The sequence below is a fragment of the Anomaloglossus baeobatrachus genome, chromosome 2 (assembly GCF_048569485.1).
Source record: "Anomaloglossus baeobatrachus isolate aAnoBae1 chromosome 2, aAnoBae1.hap1, whole genome shotgun sequence".
In the NCBI taxonomy this organism is placed as follows: Eukaryota; Metazoa; Chordata; class Amphibia; order Anura; family Aromobatidae; genus Anomaloglossus; species Anomaloglossus baeobatrachus.
In genome coordinates, this window is record NC_134354.1 from 36652640 (window position 1) to 36671259 (window position 18620).

The 18620-nt window shown below is 43.7% G+C and overlaps 1 protein-coding gene across 1 annotated transcript; it reads right to left on the minus strand.

The window, feature by feature from the left end:
- Positions 1-12250: 12250 nt before the first annotated feature.
- On the minus strand, positions 12251-18257 carry LOC142285949 (protein kinase C theta type-like). The gene is made up of 10 exons (XM_075333311.1): positions 17614-18257; positions 17312-17400; positions 16991-17161; positions 14125-14216; positions 13929-13991; positions 13631-13769; positions 13329-13520; positions 13085-13213; positions 12826-12992; positions 12251-12632 (listed from the first exon to the last, which is right to left on the minus strand). Exons 1-10 carry the CDS (start codon positions 18101-18103, stop codon positions 12566-12568), a joined length of 1599 nt encoding a protein of 532 aa, XP_075189426.1. The 5' UTR covers positions 18104-18257; the 3' UTR covers positions 12251-12565.
- Positions 18258-18620: the final 363 nt, after the last annotated feature.

Sequence of the window (18620 nt, forward strand, 5' to 3'; positions counted from 1 at the left end):
ACCCACATAGTTCTTCATGTATTAAAACGCACCCCATTGTACTCTAATAATACAATGCGCCGCCAAAGAACTCCATATATTTTAATGCGCCCCTATTGTCCTCCAAATAGTATAATGCATCTACCATAGACCTCTATATAGTATTATGGCCATTTGCCGCCAGTATACTCTACGAATTAAAAAAAATATAATAAAATACTGACCTCTCCACTTTTCCCTGCTGCTCCAGTCTCTGCAGCGGCGTGTGATCGGCCTCTCTGCACATCTCAGCACAGCAGGCAAGCAAAAGTGACGTCATCGCGTCCCTCTGCATTGAGACGTCAGATCTGAGACGCTGATAGAGAATGATGAAGGAGGCAGTGGACTATTACCTATTTCATTATTGCTTTCAACTGTATTGACATTCACGATGCCAATAGAGTTGAACGTGCGAGGCTGGATGGTGGGTGGTCCGATGCTGGCATTAAGCCCCCCTGACTCATGGGCCCCATATCATAAGCGTGGTCTGCTGCAATTGGTAGTACGCCACTACATCGCATGGTCTACAACAGCCAATCAAGGGGTACTATCACTGCTACTATAAAATTTGAGGGCAGGGAAAGAAGCAGCAATTTTATGATTTTATAAACTTAGGATGGTAGGTCAGAGCGGATAAAGGAGTAATCTAATTGTGGTGTACTACTGCAGTTCTGAATAATATTACAGGTGTTGAAGCGATAGGAAGGTGCTGGAGCTGCAGTGTCAGTGTAATTGAAAATTGGTTGATCTGTGATACACTGCGTACGACACCTTAATAACAGCACTTGTTTTTTAATTCTAGCAAACAAGGAGGGCACTTCACATCTCTCTGACCTAATTTTGCTACTGAAATCTTGTGTATAGAGAAAGTGTGTGTCCTGCTTTGTAAGATCGACAAGCCATAATCTAGATTTTTTTTTTTATAATTTTTTTTTCTTTTCAATCTGTGGTTGTGGGGCCACTGGCAGTGGCAATCTGAGCCTGGGAAAATCTCAATGTAGGAATCAGGTGTGTGGGGTAACCGAATCAACAGAGACAACAATGATTCACTGGCGGACAAGTTCTGGGAAACAGACAGGGGGTGATGTCATAAGAGGAGGCAGGTGTTGGCCTCAGCATTATGCAGTTCAGGCAATGTGTGGCTAAAAGATCCTCTATGGCTAAATCTCCTTGCTCTGCCTTCAGCTTTGGAACAGGTGAAGTCATACTTGCTGTTGATGCAGGAGGGTCAGCAGTGCCTGAAAAGTCTCTTAGGGTGCTGGCGAATCATATGTGTAGGCATCAGAGGTGGACATATCATTCATGCAACATGTACGGCTGCACAGGGGCCCAAAAGGTGAGGCGTCCACTTTTTTATTTTATTTTTTTTTTTATCTTTTTTCTTGTGGTATGTCTTAAGTTTGCAACTTGTCGCAATCCTAGGCACTTTGAAGCCCTCTACCATATTTCCTGACATCTGTGATCAACAAACCCCCCAGCAATATGATTTGCCCCTTTTTTTCTATATGATGTGCATCGAGCGGTGCTGTCACTTTAAGAAGGAAAGGGACCAAGAGTGAATCAACATTGAAGGCAACTATAAGGAAGTGGAAATGTTGCATTATTATTGGATGTGCCTTGTAACATCTATGGATTGTACGGTTTCTGTCCCCTTTCCCCTTTGTTTTCCATTGTAGTAATTATGGTATGTCATTTGGACTATTTATATTTACCTGGTGGGAGTAGATATATGTTAATGGCTCTATACATTCCCCTTTTGGATTGGCCTCTCATGGACCGGGTGTGCGCCTGCTCTCCGTTTGCTCCGTGTCCCCTGCGTCCTCACTGGCATATCTATGGAGATGAACAGGCGTCCGGTTCTCCGGGGTAACCTTAGATGCTGTACGCTTCTCCTTACGCTTCTTGATGGCTGGGTGGGCTTGTTGAACGCATGGCAAGCAGCGCGCATGCGCCTAATACATGGCCGTGATTGGCCAAACCTGGGGACAGGTCCTTGTACTTTGTACAAATGTGGTCACATTACTGTTTATTAACAGGTCCTGTGAAGGACCAAAATTGACACCTCTCCCTGAAGAAACGATGAATAAAGCCTGCGAAACGCAGGTCAGAGTGGTCTTTGGCGGTACAGGAGTGGGGGTTACCCTTCTTATGGGTGAGTTAGTTTGAATCTATTTTGGAGTCTGTCTCTGTTCATTGATCTTTTTGTACTTTGTGGATGCCCTTCAGATATTCAGATGGAGTGGGGATTTTCATGAATGGTGTTTCTGTTGGTTTGGATGCTGCTGGTTGTGAAGGGGTAAGATTTTTTCTGAGGATGTTGATGGGCTCCCTCTAGTAGCCAGTGCTGTTAGTGTGTTAAGTTCTGTGCTTGTCAGTGAGACAGGTGCGGGGCTTGGCTGTAATCCCAGTGGGCCTATTATGTCCAGCCCTTGGTGTATAAAGGAAGAGATTTTGCCTCAAGCTGATGCCGGTGATAGATTTTCCTGAGTCAGTTAAGCTCCAGTGAACATGTCTTAAACACCCGGTCCTCCTGTCATGTCGTCCATGTGCCTGTGACCCGTGGGACACTTCTCCAGTGTACTCCAGCTCCACTCTTTTTCTTGGAGATCCCCAGTGTTGTCTGCTTCAGTTTGTTGCTTCTGTGGATTCAACTTCAGCATTATTTTTTTCCTTATTCATCCTGATCCTTTGGAGCCTTGGATAAGTATTTTGTTTTCTAGCCAGTGACTGAATAGTTTTCATGTACTTTCCTCCTATGTGCAATGCTTACTTTGATTCTGTTTCAATTAGTTTTGAAATGCTATGAAAACTTCATTCTCAGTGAAAAAAAAACACATAGTGAAGTTTTTTCTCTCTGTCTGAACATGGTCCTGTTGGTTTTTTTTTGGTCATTTATGTCTTTTGTGCTCCATTGTGTTCCCACTGATGAGATCTAATAAAAGGACATTGCTGGAAATCCAGTTAAGACTTTTTTCCATCACTTTTGCAGATTTACTTTTTGCTGTACCTAGTATACAATTTATTATTTCATATCAGTGGACTGCTCACTATTTGTCCTGTTGGACATTGAATATATTTTGCCTATGGCAGTTGCTACTTAGCCTATTTTTGAGATAATCTCTTTTGGATGTTAATCCTGCTTGGTGTCTTGTACAAGAGTTCCCTGATGTAGTGGGTGAAGGATCTTGTGGTCCTAAGGGAATTTTTTGATCATCAGGAGTTGGCATATATTAATGTTTTGCTGGCAGCACCCAGTGATCTATCCTATCCTTTGCTATCTGAAGTTAGCAGGACCTCTCTTTGCTTAAATCTATCCCTAACCAACTGTGGATTGTTTGCTTCTTATATCATCGTACCATTGTTGGGGGCTTTAACTATCCCTGTGGGGCTGCTCTGAGGCAAGTTAGGATTTCTTCCTTCTTCTTTGAGGCTATCTAGTTTCTCAGGCGGTGACGAGGTGTCTAGGTAAAGTAGGCACGCTCCACCACTATTTCTAGTTGCGTATAATTAGTCAGGGCGTTGCCGCCTGTTAGTTACCAACCACTCTTGTGCCTTTTTCTCCTGGGTTTTCCAGGTTTTTTCCTCCTGGATTCCAGGGGGTAAAGAATTTTTGTTCTTAGGTTGCCACTATTTCTGGATAAGGGAAAGTCTTTACCCCTGAATGGGATATCTACGGGAAAGTCAGCGGTCTCCTAATCATAATAGTATCACCGGCCACACAAAAAGAAAGTACTCAAAAGAAGGGAGAAATTATTTTTTTTTATTATTATTTTTGTTTATTTTCTTTCTCTTTGGGTCAAGTTGGAGACCTTTAGACATTATGGAAATTGAATAGTTATCTGTTCAGGTTAGTTTCCTTGCTGGTAAAGTAGTAATTCCACGCTGTTGTAGTGTTTAATTGTTATAAAGAATATTGTGGTACATTTATCCATTCATCTTTCCTTCAGTTAGATGAAATAGCCAGTGCTGTCTGCTGGAAAACAGCCCCATACCATGTTGTTCCCACCTCCAAACTTTACTGTTGGTATGGTGTTTTTGGGGCGATATGCATTGCTGCCTTTTGGCCTCTAAACATGGTGTGTACTATGGCATCTGAAGAGTTAAATTTTGGTCTCATCTGACCAGACTATATTCTCCCAGTATTTCACAGGCTTGTCTAAAGGCCGCTTTACACGCTGCGATATCGTGACCGATATCGCTAGCTTGCATACCCGCCCATCGGTTGTGCGTCACGGGCAAATAGCTGCCCGTGGCGCACAACATCGCGCTGACCCGTCACACTACTTACCTACCTAGCAATGTCGCTGTTCCCGGCGAATCGCCTCCTTTCTAAGGGGGCGGTTCGTTTAGCGTCAAAGCAACGTGACCGCACCGTCACCGAACCGCCGCCCAATAGAAGCGGAGGAGCGGAGATGAGCGGGACGTAACATCCCGCCCACCTCTTTCCTTCCTCATTGCGGGCGGCCGCCGGTAAGGTGAGGTTCCTCGTTCCTGCGGTGTCACACATAGCGATGTGTGCTGCCGCAGGAGCGACGAACTACTTCGTACACCGATCAGCAGTGATATTTGAAAATAGGGGGACATGTCACCGATGAGCGATTTTGACCGCTTTTGCGACGATTCAAAATCGATCGTAGGTGTAACACGCAAAGTCATCGCTAAAGCGGCCGGATGTGCGTCACAAATTCCGTGACCCCAACGAGATCGCTTGAGCGAGATCGCAGCGTGTAAAGCCTGCTTAAGTGTTGCTGAGCAAACTTTAAATGGCTTGACCCTGCTTTTTGTTCAGCAGTGGAGTCGTGCATGCTGAGCGTTCATACAGGTCACGGAGGGTGAGTGCATTACTTTTTGTTTTCTTTGAAACAATTGTACCTGCTGATTCCAGATCTTTCTGTAGCTAGGTAGCCCATGGCTCTTGGACAAATCTTGTGCTGAGCATTTGGTTTTGGCTGGTTTATGGTGAAATTATGTTCTTTCCACTTCCGAATTATGTCCCCAACAGTGCTATCTGGAACCTTCAGTAGTTTAGAAATTATTCTGTAAGCAATGCCAACAATATGTTTTGCAACAATAAGGTTGCGAAGGTGTGAAGGCAGCTCACTGATTTTACCCATCATAAGATGTATTTTGTGTGGCGCCTTGGTAGTGAGACACCTTGTTATAGGCCATCAGTTGAACCAGCTGATATCATTTTTCACTAAGTGGCAGGATTGATTTATGTTTACTGATGGATTTCAGCAGTTGTCAGGACTTTCCATGGCTTTTTGCACCTCTTTCTTCATGTGTTCAATACTATTTCTTGGTCTGATTTGTATTGTTTTTTTTTTTTTTAAATTATAATTTTTATTGATTTTCAAAAGCAAACATATCATTACATAGAAACAAATAATATTAATAATAATATCAACAATATTATCAGCAAAAAGACAAGAAAGATGTATTTCACTCCTTTTACAATTCAGTACTACAACATCTAATCAATTATAGAGATGAGGACAAGAGTTTTTAAAGTGCACACATTACAAAGTTTTATTAGACAAGGTGAGGACAAATGAACATCCATATGAACATTAAAAACATATTAAAAAAATCATATGACCGATTACTCCCATGTTACAATATTATCATGGGTTCAAATATGAAGCTCCAAAGCATGATGGTGCAGCACTGTCAGAAAAGTATGTAGTGATAAATCAATATTAATTTCTCTTAGAGCATACAGCTACCATGTATAGAGACAAAATCCTGAGCATGAATCACATTGCTCCAGTAACTACACCGTCAGACAGTGACTGCACCCAAAAGTAAACATCAGCCAAGTATAATGAAAGAGGAGAATCTGTCAAAAGGCAGCCCCAGAATCACCAAACATCTAATCAATGTTCACAGTTTTCACCTTAAGACTCAGAATCTTTAATACTTCGCGGAAACCCTTATAACTATATGAATGAATTTGCAACCATCTTGTTAAACTCTCCTACTTCCTCCCCCCCTGAACCCCCCCTCTGCTCAAACCCACTCCCACCTAGTCACCTTCAACCCCCACCTCCATTCCTCCAAGTGTACCACCTAATTTGTCAGAGTGATACCACGCCGTCTGCTTAAATGGTGACATTAAGCGTTCTATTTCCTCCGAATTGTAGTAGGTTATAATAAACTCCCTCCACTTTTTGAAGTGACTACTCAATCGTCCCGACTTCCTTCCAGCATCAAGGCCCTCTAACTCCATCAGCCGTTTTATGTGGATTATTACTTCTTTGAACGAGGATACTTTTGACTCCAGCCAATATTTCAGTATCATCCTCTTTGTTGCAAGTATGATTACATGTAATAGTAAAGGGGGATGTTTACTCCTCCAACCCTCGACGTTCACCTCTTCCCACGCATGGAACAGAACCAGAGTAGGGGAGAGAAGGAGTTTGATGTCCCAGAGTTTAGGAACTCACTTTGATACTTGGGCCCACAGTGGCTCAAGGTGGGGACACAGCCATAATCCATGGTAGAGATCCGTAGCTTCTACATTACATTTCGGACAACGAGTAATCCTCTCAGGATTCTCAAGCTTTCTGGGCAAATTGAATGCATAGATCGCCCGATGCATCACTTTATATTGAGTCTCCCGCCACTGCTCATCAGTATTGCCTTTTGTAGGGCCCTCCACCCCTCCCTAATCTTTGTTCCAATGTCGGGGTCCCCTAGTTGCTTTTCCAGTGGCTTAAAGAAACTCTCTGGCTGATAGCCAGTCAACTAGTCTCGCGTTGCCCCATATAGAGATGAAATTGATGAGGACGTTTGTGCAAACTTGACCAGGCCGTCAAATGTATTAAGTGACACCTCCGACGATATGTCTTGCAATTGAGCCATAACCTTATGCTTCACATGATCATACTGGATTATTTGGTTAGGATTCAACCTATAATTACCTACCAATTCTTCCCTCCTCAACCAGGATCAATCAAGCTTTTGTCTTTTCCCTTTGTCTATTACGATCCCTCTTGGTACTGACCCAGAACCTCTTCACTATCCTGCCTCACGGCACGTCTGTTAATAGTGACGAGTGTCAGTGGGCTTTTGATTTTTGTTCTCTTTACAGCATTTATCATGTAGTTAATTCATTTTATATATTGATCGGTAAAACATTTGTAGACAATAACAAATATTCCTTTTTATTTTTTTTTTTAAATGAGTAAAGAGGAGATAATTCAATTTCTTTTTTAACCTTTAAAAACAGTTTTTCTTATTTATTTTTTATTGTTTTAGTGGATACATGACATTTATGTATAACTAGAAGGTGGCCCGATTCTAACATATTGGGTAGTCTAGAATGTGTATGTAGGTTAGCAGATTGAATAATAATATAATCAGTAAGTCTTGAATAATGATGGTTCATTTTTTTGCTCGTTGGTCTCCTGCTGTGCAGCACGCATCGGCGTGTTTGACAGTGGGAGACCAACGATCTGAATGGGCAGGGAGCCGGGGTAAGCTAGTAACTATGTTACACATTAGGTAACTAAGCAAAGCGGTTTCTATAGTTACCCGATGTGTACCATGGTTACCAGCCTACGCCGGCTCCGGCACACGTGTGCCAAGAGCCGGGGTAAGCTAGTGGTTTCACACATCCAGCTTTTCTCCACTTTGTCGGATCCGGCGCGCTGCCGTAGGTTGGTTTCAGATGTCCTTGTTTTAGGTACGTGTGACTTCCGTTTTTAACACGGATGTCACACATACCCATGTTATTCTATGATGTGCCTCACACGGCCGTGTTTGCACACGGACCGTGTGACTTTTCATGACCCCGCACGCACACACGCAGGCATCTCCGGCAGCACGGATGTCACACGGATCGCACACTGATGTGATCCGTGTGACATCAGTGTAAAACATACCGGAGAAAATATGGGTCTTTTTAATAAAAATATTTTCTATATTTACTTCTCTCCAGCGATGTGGTCTCCGGCTCTGCTGCCTCCTGCTCCTTATCGTCGCTCATTATACTCACTGAATATTCAGTGCCCTGTGAAGCTGGAAGCGGGAACAGTGCTGGGGACTTCAGTGCCGGGGACCGCATCGCTGGGTGAGTATACAGTGTGTGTGTGTGTGTGTGTATATGGGCTCAATGTGTGTGTGTGTGTGTGTGTTGATAGGGGTGCAGCAGTCACCTGGGAGTCGGGGCTCTGTGTGGGTTTGGGGAATGCGTGCGGGGGCGGGGCCAGGGCGAGAGTCCAATGCGTGAGGGATGTGGGGCCTGGCCGAGCGGCCAATGAGTGCAGGGGGCCGGGGCGAGCGGCCAATCCGTGCGGGGGGTGGAGCCTGGCCGAGTGGCCAATCCGTGCGGGGGGGGCGGAGCCCAGGCGAGGCGAGCGGCCACTGCGACGGTTGTCACTGTAACGACATAATTTTGGAGCAAGACAGACAGACAGAATAAGGCAATTATATCTATAATTGCTTTTAAAGCACCTGTAACAACCGAACTATAAAATGTAGATATTATTTCTTGTCAGTAATTAATAATATAAAAAACTCAAACAATGCACCAGTAAGGCATTTCTTTCTTCCTCCCGCCCTCCAAAAACAGATTTAAAATTATCCAAAATGTCTGCTGTACCCAAAATAATATCAATGAAAAGTGAATACAAGTTATCACCACATTACATGCACTCTGTGCTCTTAAGCGAGTGACTGTAAAATATTTATCCATGGAGATATAAAATATATCTACTACTACCGTGTTTTTCCAAAAATAAGACCTCCCCAAAAATAAGCCCTAGCAGGGATTTTCAGCATTTTCGGAGAAAGGCTTAAATATAAGCCCTCCCCCAAAAATAAGCCCTAGTCCCGGATCAATAATGAAGTGTCCGTGCAGCTAAAAAAGTTACAGATACTGCAGGACACTTCATTATACACAGCGGCACCCGGCAATCACACTCACCAGACGCCGAGCAGCAGGACCTGCAGTGATCGCATACCCGCACACATCAGCGCACACACACACACACACACACACACACACACACAATCAGATCTCACACACACACCAGATCTCACACACAAACATCGGATAGTACACATAATCAGATCGCACACACAAACATTGCATCACACGCAAACATCAAATCACACACACACACACACAAACATCGGATCGCATACACACTCATCTCATCCAGCGACACCAATCTCTTCTCGCTGGGAGAATCATGAGAAGCAGTGCGGTGCAGCGCGACGAACAGGACCGGACACGTGACTTGCTTCATTCCCTGCTTCCGTAAGTGATGGACGTGATGTGATGTGATGTGTGTGTGTGTGTGTGTGTGTGTGTGTCTGTGTCTGCAATCGGCTGTGTTTTTCTGCTATCGGCTGAGTGTGTCTGCGTTCGGATGTGTGTATCTGTGCTCGGCTGTGTGTATCTGTGATCGGCTGTATCTGTGATCGGCTGTGTGTATATGTGATCGGCTGTGTGTGCCTGCGATCGGATATGTGTATCTGTGATCGGCTGTGTGTGCCTGTGATAGGATGTGTGTATCTGTGATCGGCTGTGTGTATCTGTGATCGGCTGTGTGTATCTGTGATCGGCTGTGTGTGCCTGTGATCGGATGTGTGTATCTGTGATCGGCTGTATCTGTGTGTGTCTGCGTTCGGATGTGTGTATCTGTGATCGGCTGTGTGTATCTGTGATCGGCTGTGTGTGCCTGTGATAGGATGTGTGTATCTGTGATCGGCTGTGTGTGCCTGTGATCGGATGTGTGTATCTGTGATCGGCTGTATGTGATTGGATGTGTGTATCTGTGATCGGCTGTGTGTGCCTGCGATCGGCTGTGTGTATCTGTGATCGGCTGTGTGTATCTGTGATCGGCTGTGTGTATCTGTGATCGGCTGTGTGTATCTGTGATCGGCTGTGTGTATCTGTGATCAGCTGTGTGTGCCTGTGATAGGATGTGTGTATCTGATCGGCTGTGTGTGCCTGTAATCGGCTGTGTGTGCCTGTGATCGGCTGTGTGTATCTGTGATCGGCTGTGTGTGCCTGCGATCGGCTGTGTGTATCTGTGATCGGCTGTGTGTGCCTGCGATCTGCTGTGTGTGATCTGCTGTGTATATATGCGATCTGCTGTGTGTGTGTGCCTGTGATCGGCTGTGTGTATCTGTGATCGGCTGTGTGTATGTGTGATCGACTGTGTGTATCTGTGATCGGCTGTGTGTATCTGTGATCGGCTGTGTGTATCTGTGATTGGCTGTGTGTATCTGTGATTGGCTGTGTGTATCTGTGATTGGCTGTGTGTGCCTGCGATCTGCTGTGTGTGATCTGCTGTGTATATCTGTGATCTGCTGTGTGTGTGTGTGTGATCTGCTGTGTGTGTGTGTGTGTGAGATCTGCTGTGTGTGTCTGGGATCTGCTGTGTGTGTCAGCGTGTCAGCAGCAGGGTAGGATGGCGTGCAGCACCGACCGGAGATCACAGGAGGACCTGGGAACCACGCAGACATCCTGGTCTGGTGAGTATGAGTCTCCTGGGAAGTGGGGGGGGTCTGCTTTTTTGGGGGGTAAACTTACCCCCAACCGTGTTTCTCCAAGAATAAGACCTCCTCCAAAAATAAGCCCTAGTGCTTTTTTTGGGGGAAAAAAAAATATAAGACAGTGTCTTATTTTTGGAAAAACACGGTACTAGTATATGATGGTGAATGGCCCAGTTTATTACTGGTAAAAATAATCTTAGGTTCCTCTGTAGCACTAGTGGTGTGAGCTCCACCGAGGGCAGAGGACGATAAGTTGCCATTTTCATGTTGTGTTTATCCATCGGCACTCAGGAGAGGAAATACCCCCTGTGGGGGAAACCTCTAGGGAACCATGGCCTAAGGATAAGTGCCCTTCCCTGGGGCACGAGGCAACATGTCATCTAGAAATGCTGGTCCGCGGTCATATTATTGACTCCTGGTAGGATTTTCATGGTCTGAAAAGAATGTGTTCTGTTATTGTGCCTGTTAGGCTGTCTGTGGGAGTGTAACACCCTCAGTGGTGCTCAAACCAAAATTTGCAACAAATTCCAATCATCTTAGAAGAAAGAAAAGGTTGGTAAGAGGTTGGGAACTGTTGAAACGCGAGGACACGCGCAAACCGCCACCATCGTCCACAGCACCCCACATTCTCCTTCCCACTGACTTTTAACATTGAAATAAAGGATTGATTTATACCCAGTGAGATCCAACATTTTCTTCTTCTAGCATGCCAAGGCCATTCACCTGGTAGCCAGTGGAAGTGTCACCTTAAGAACGGACAGGTGTTATCGTATGGAAATCTGGGGAGTGAAGGCGGATTTATACCAAGGTGTTACTCCCTGCTTGACCTGTTCTGAATAAAACAGAATAATGGAAGACATTTTTCAAAACTGTAGCCAGGAAGAGTGAAGCAGTGAGCGATAGTCACCAGGAGCTCAGCCTGACGTGTATCTGCACTGTACACCTTTATCTATAATAGCTGGAATTGCTGTACCTGTAACCACTTAAAACTATAGCACTTACATATTATCTCTCCTGCACAAATGAAAACCCCCCAAAACACCAGAAAATCATTTCTTCCTTCCTTCACCCCTCCAAAAACATTTAAAAATTGACCAGACAGTTTGATATAATCCAAAATGGTATCAGTGAAAAGTGTATACACGTTACCACCACATTACATGCACCCTGTGCTCTTAAGGGGTGGATTGTAAAATACTTATCCATGAAGATATAAAATAAATCTACTACTACTACTAGCACATGATGGTGAATGGTTTTGTTTATTGCTGTTAAATATGTTTTAAAAATCTTAGGTTCCTCTCTGCCACTAGTCGTGTGAGCTCCACCGAGGGCAAAAAGACTATAAGTTGCCATTTTCTTGTTGTATTTATCCATCGGCACTCAGGAGAGGAAAAACCCCCTGTGGGGGAAACCTCTAGGGAGCCATGGCCTACGGATAAGTGCCCTTCCCTGGGGGCACAAGGCAACATGTTGTCTAGTAGTGCTGGTCCACGGTCATATTATTGACTCCTGGTAGGATTGTCATGGTCTACAGCTCCATGGCCTACGGATAAGTGCCCTTTACTGTGGGCACAAGGCAACATGTTGTCGTGAAATGCTGGTCCACGGTCATATTATTGACTCCTGGTAGGATTTTCATGGTGTACAGCTCCATGGCCTAAGGATAAGAGCCCTTCCCTGGAATCACAAGTCAGCATGTTGTTTTGTAGTGCTGGTCCACGGTCATATTATTGACTCCTGGTAGGATTGTCATGGTCTACAGCTCCATGGCCTACGGAAAAGTGCCCTTTACTGTAGGCAGAAGGCAACATGTTTTCGTAAAATGCTGGTGCACGGTCATATTAGTGACTCCTGGTAGGATTTTCATGGTCTCCAGCTTCTTCTTGTATTCAGACACTGCAGATGCAGCAACAACCCCTAGCCCTGATTATGGTGGGGCAGAGGAGTGGATGTGGCTACACTGCAGGTCACGGCCCTTTGGATACTCCTAGTGCTGGTGGAATAGGAACCGGTGAACAGCAGTTCTCAGAGCTGTTCACTTCCAGCGTTTTATCCTCCTCCAGATCCCATGGAAGGCGTCCTTCAGAATACTGCCAAATGTCCTGCTGGGAAAGATAATAGGTTAGAAAGGATTCTTATGTCCCAATAAGACACATGAAATGGGGCCGTCCTGAGGGAAAACCACCCGCAGACTAAAAGCAAATGGATTCCACACTAGACCCTGTTGATAGATCCATAAAGTTATGGAGGGGCCTATGAAACCCTCCTATCTCCGTCCCATTTACACTGACTCACCTGCGATGGGTTTTTGCAGGTTTTGGTATCGGTTTTATGACCTTCCATCCATCACTAGCAAATGTGAATCCACCAAAGAGTTGTTGATCTTCTTCAGCTATTGGTAATCTCATGGGTTTGATGAAGGACGGGACAGGATTCATTTTACATAATGTTATCACTTCTTGCTGCGGAGGGAAGATACAAGAATCAGTGTTCATAAAGAAGAAACACAACAGAAATGTACTTGTGCCGCATCTTCTCTGGGACATTTACTTACAGGGGGTAGCTGGAATGGTGGACACGCTCTGGATTCCTCTATATCTGTCCAGTTAATCTCTGTAAAGAATGGATGATCCCTGATATTGTCAACAAATGTTTGCCGACTTTCTGGCGACTTCTCCAGGAGCTGGGAAGATATAATAAAGAAGATTATTCAGTCTCTAGTCATCCAACATTTTCATTGTGTATTTTATTACATACAGTACATCTGCTGTATTACTGAGATGTGTCTTTATACTCACCCCCTTAATGATGGCTTTTAGTTGGGGGTCCAATTTGTTTGGGAAGACGGGATCATCATTGATTATTGCTTTAGTGGCGGTCCGTTGAAATCCACCTATATAGAATGGATGTCTTCCAGTAGCCATCTCGTATAACACCACACCAGCAGAGAACCAGTCCACTGCTGTGTTGTAGGGCTTCTCTAGAAAAATCTGTGAAGACATGAAAAAGACAATAAGAACATTGTTCAGCCAGCAGAAGACATGGAGATGTCCAGCCTTGTACACAAGGATAACTCAGGTACATGTAGATAATTCCTCACCTCAGGAGCCCTGTATATATAGGTTCCAACACAATCTGAAGTCTTTGTATCACCAAAGATGTTCGTTGCGGCTAGACCGAAATCAGCAATCTTCAAGTGACCGGTGCTGTCCAGTAAAATGTTCTCTGGTTTTAGGTCTCTGGTAAAGGGAAGAGTTTATAAAATGTGATAATTGTTATATTAGCCGGGCTGATGATGTATTATGGCCTGAAATATCAAGTGTCTACAGGGGGCATGAGGATGAGGGTATAGAAGTGTTTATACCAAGTCTACACAGAAGAAGACGTGCTGCACTTACCTGTGTATGATGCCTCTGGAGTGGAGAAACTGCAGCCCACAGATCAGCTCAGCGGCAATAAATCTAATGAGAAAATATGATAAAGCAAACAACATCCATCATTTCAACCACTAAACTACGAGACTAATAATGACATAAAGCCGGAATGTTCCTGACAACTATCAGCTTCATCTAATATATCCATGTTCTGTCTTACCTGATGGCTGGAATGGGAAGTGGGGCATTGCGTATCAGGAAGTGTCTAAGGTCTCCTCCACTGAGATATTCCATGACGTAGAATACGTAGTCCTATGATAAAACAGAGGAGTGTTACTGGTATAGTCTAGATATGGGGCACTGGTGGTAATGTTATAATACATATAATGCTATAGTAGTGACCTAGAAAAAACATTGCACACAGATGGCCATATAGACAGACATTTATAGAATATATAGAAGACTCAGAGCCAGGGGCGTAACGATAGCGGTCACAGAGATCACGACTGTAACCGGGCCTGGCAGGGTTAGGGGTCCGGTGCCCACCCTGCAGAGAAATAAGCAGTGTTTTCAAGAAAAAGACTGGAGTAATTCCACATATTATGAATAGAAAGTTTTTATTTAAGATTAGATGCAAAAAATGATAGACATACAACATAGACATTAAAAATGTATAGTGTTACAGTGCACGGAACTACACAAAGATGCGGAGGTTTGGCATGCTGACTGTGTGAACAGGATCTAGTTTGTTGGTTTGCTGGTTTGAATATAAATTGCTTTCACAGGAGACTACAGGTCATTTATATCTATCTATATACATGTACACACGGCTACTCGTGACTCATCAATGTATGTAAATATATTACTACAGTAAACACATATCAGTGTACATATGTTGCTGTTAATCCGTATATATATATATATATATATATATACATACATACATACATACATACATACATACATACATATCGACACGTATATAGGGCTAAGTGTCTATGATGGTGAGCTAGTCACACTCAGAGTGATTGCCTTTTTGAGACACAACACATCACATGAATAACAGGTTTGCACTTTACAAATCAAAGTTAACATTCACCGTATGGAGCACTGTGTTATCAAGGCACCTGTATAGACAGTGTCTGTAATTGTACACTGGCTCCACTCTATGTGGTTGCCCTTTTAAGACACATCACTTAATAGCTTGGTCTATAGTAACGTTACTAACAAGCTTACATCTTTTACAAGACAGGTTTAGAGTTGTACTATTAGTAACCTTATATATATTATAGCTCACATGCAAAAATCGCTCATTGTAAGGAGACCCCTCTGTGAGTAAATGCCCAGTGTCTATAATTGTAATTGTAAACTGGCTCCACTCTAAATGGTTGCCCTTTTAAGACACATCACTTTAAGAGCCTGATCTATAGCAATGTTGCTAACAAGCCTATATCTCATACAAGATAAGTTTAGAGTTGTACTATTGATAGCATTATATATCTTAAGGCACACATGGAAAGAACACTGATTATAGAGAAACCCCTCTGTGAGTGATTGCCCTTTTAAGTCATAGCAGCAGCACTTAAACCATAAACAAACAGATCTTGGTATTACCCATGTTGGTTTTAGTAAGTCAGCACAGCGTTCACCTCCACCCCCAACTTTCTATTCATAATATGTGGAATTACTCAAGTCTTTTTCTTGAAAACAATGGTTATATGGAGTTAGCATAAATATGTGTGATATAATGAAAATCTGGAATTATTGGTTATTAAGAGAAATAAGCCGCCGGCTCCTCTCTGTGAGAGAGGAGCTGCTCTGTAACATCACACGACGCAGCCTCTATAGGGCCCGGACTCAGGGGGCCCCAGTGTCAGCGCCCTTTCCCATCATTGCACAAAGTAATGATGAAGGATGAAGCGAAGTACTCCGCTCTATCCTTCATCATTTTCCCCCTGTGCCTGTGCTCGATGTCTCAGTACAGCAGAGCGCGGCAACGTCACCACTGTGCGCTACTGAGCTAAGACTGCAGAGCGCACAGGACACTGACCGGAGCAGCGGGGGAACAAGGAGAGGTGAAGACAGAGTAGCAGGGGAATGAGGAGAGGTGAGGACGGCGCAGCGGGGGAACGAGGAGAGGTGAAGACGGAGTAGCAGGGAAATGAGGAGAGGTGAGTACGGAGCAGCAGGGGAACGAGGAGAGGTGAGGATTTATTTATACTGTATTTATTAGTGAGTGCAGCTTATGGTGGTGCATTAAATGGTATGGGGGCTGCATAATACAATTTGAAAGACACCTTAGACATGGACTATTGGGGTGCATTATAATACAATGAGGCCTATAGGGTGCATTAAATGGTATGGGGGCTGTATAATATAATATGAAGGATTATGGGGGTGCATTATAAAACATGGAGGACTATGGGGTATATTAAATGGTATGGGGCTGCATAATATAAAATAAAGGACAACTTATACATTGACTACGGGGGTGCATTATAATATTTGGTGGCCAATGGGGTGCATTAAATGGTTTGAGGGTTGCATAATATAATATGGAGAACTATGGGATTGCATTATAAAACATGGAAAACTATGGAGCTGCATTATAATATATGGAGGCCTATGGGTGTGCATTAAACATTATGTGGGCTGTATAATACAATATGAAGGACTATGGGGGCTACAGTATAATATATATAAAGGGTTATGTGGGACCCATTATTCTATATGGAAGGCTATGTAGGAACTTTTTTAGTATTTGTAGGGCTATTATAGTATTTGGAGAGTTATATACAAGGGGTGACAAAGATAAAAGCATAGGATGGGAAAGATTTGTGCTACGGGAAATAGGCTCTTTCCCTCAGCACCAGCTTTTCCATTCTCTGCTATACATATTTCCCTCAGCAATAGCTTTCCCATGCTCCTATATGATAGGAAAGCTGGATGCTGAGGGAAAGATGTATATCAGAGCATGTAATACTATGGTAGTGACCTAGAATAATTTTGTACACAGATGGCCATATAGATCTGGCATTGATAGAATATATAGAAGATTCAGAGCTGTTAGATCATCAGCCTCTTACCTGGGACTGGAAGGTGGAAAAAGCCCGAGTAATGAATGGACTCTTCCTAGTCATCTCCAGGACTTGTCGCTCTATCAGTATGTCGTCTCTTGAGTCCTCAATTAGGAGCCTCTTGTTTACCATCTTCACTGCCACTTTTTGTTTGCAGGCCTTATGTGTGGCCAACATGACCTGGAGGATACAGAGCATTAGAATTGGAGGAAAGGCCCGTCCTGCCATGAGACATGACGAGAAAATGTGAAGCAGTAACGTTCCTAGAGCCATATTACTGCTCCACATCACACACATGAGGAAAATGTCACCACATTTCCTAATACTTACTTTACCATATCCGCCCTGTCCAATGATTTTATGGAAGGTGAAGCTCTCCAGTCCAGTCACAATGATGGGAGATTCAGCCGGGGTTGTCCCTGATGGAGAGAGGAGATATAAAATGTATTATTCCTATATAATGCTAATGTGGCCTCCTATAGCAATTACAACATGGGATAAAACAATATTAGGGGGGTATCAAAGAGAAAAAGCCCAAAAATCATAATAGGTGGGATATTCTAAAGGTTCACAATCCTGTCAGTTACTACATTAAGGGTTATTGGCTCTTGGGGTCTTAGATCTGCACTCACCTGACAGCTGCTCAGTGTCAGCTCTGGGGGACATGCTGGATCCATCATCAGCTTTGTCCCCCATCGCTTCTCCCCTTTTCCTCTTGCGCACGATACTCTCCTGTATCGGGCTTCCAGATCTTTTTGAAGCCTTGATAATGCTTTGGTCGGGGACATCTTTTTCATCCTCTGATGTTTCTGTTCTCCTTCTTTTTGGCACCTCATCTATGCTTTCTCTCTTTCTCTTCCTCAAACTCTCCATATTCATCTCAGTGTCAGCTTTGGGGGATACGCTGGATCCATCATCAGCTTTGTCCCCCATCGCTTCTCCCCTTTTCCTCTTGTTCTCGATACAATCCTGTATCAGACCTCCAGGTCTCTTTGAAGCCTTGATAAGGCTTTGGTTGGTGCCATCTTTTTCACCCTCTGATGATTCTAGTTTTCTTTTTTTTGGCACCTCATCTATGCTCTCTCCCTTTCTTTTCCTCAAACTCTCCATATTCAGCTCCATAGATGAAATTCTGGGCTGAGGAAGGTCCTGTCCACCTCTGGAGCGCTCCCGGATGGCGCCTGGAACTGCTCTTCTAACAGGCCTTCTAGTAATCGGTATTATATTTTATATAAAACCAAAATTTGCTAAGCGCAAGTAAAAATCGCCTTCACTCACTAAGTGATGAAAACAAATGGACGATACTCAGGCTGCAGCAACATTCTGATGATTGTTCGATGACATCACAGGGGCATTGTGACATCATCACATTCTAAAGGTCACATGACATCAGAGGGGACAGTGACTTGAGCCTGGCTGTGAGGTCTGTGTTCTTCAACAGTTATTAAGTCTCTTTATCATTTATCAGTTTCCATTTGAGCCCATGAAACTCCAAAATAAATCTTTTCCAATACAAAAAAATAATTTTACATTTTTTTACACCATTCATCAGTTAGCTTGAAAAATGCAATGTAAATAGTATAAAGATTAATATCAGGGCATAAGTAAAGTGCTGCTGAGTGTGACAGAAAGGCAAAAA

Bases quoted from the DNA above. Each gene is read 5' to 3' on its own strand.
- LOC142285949 (XM_075333311.1), bottom strand. From the start codon at position 18,103: ATGGAGCTGAATATGGAGAGTTTGAGGAAAAGAAAGGGAGAGAGCATA. The intron at 14,217-16,990 runs GTAAGAGGCTGA...GTTTTATCATAG, and splicing joins TTTCCACCTTCCAGTCCCAG to GACTACGTATTCTACGTCAT. The intron at 12,993-13,084 runs GTAAGTAAATGT...TTCCCTCCGCAG, and splicing joins CACCATTCCAGCTACCCCCT to CAAGAAGTGATAACATTATG.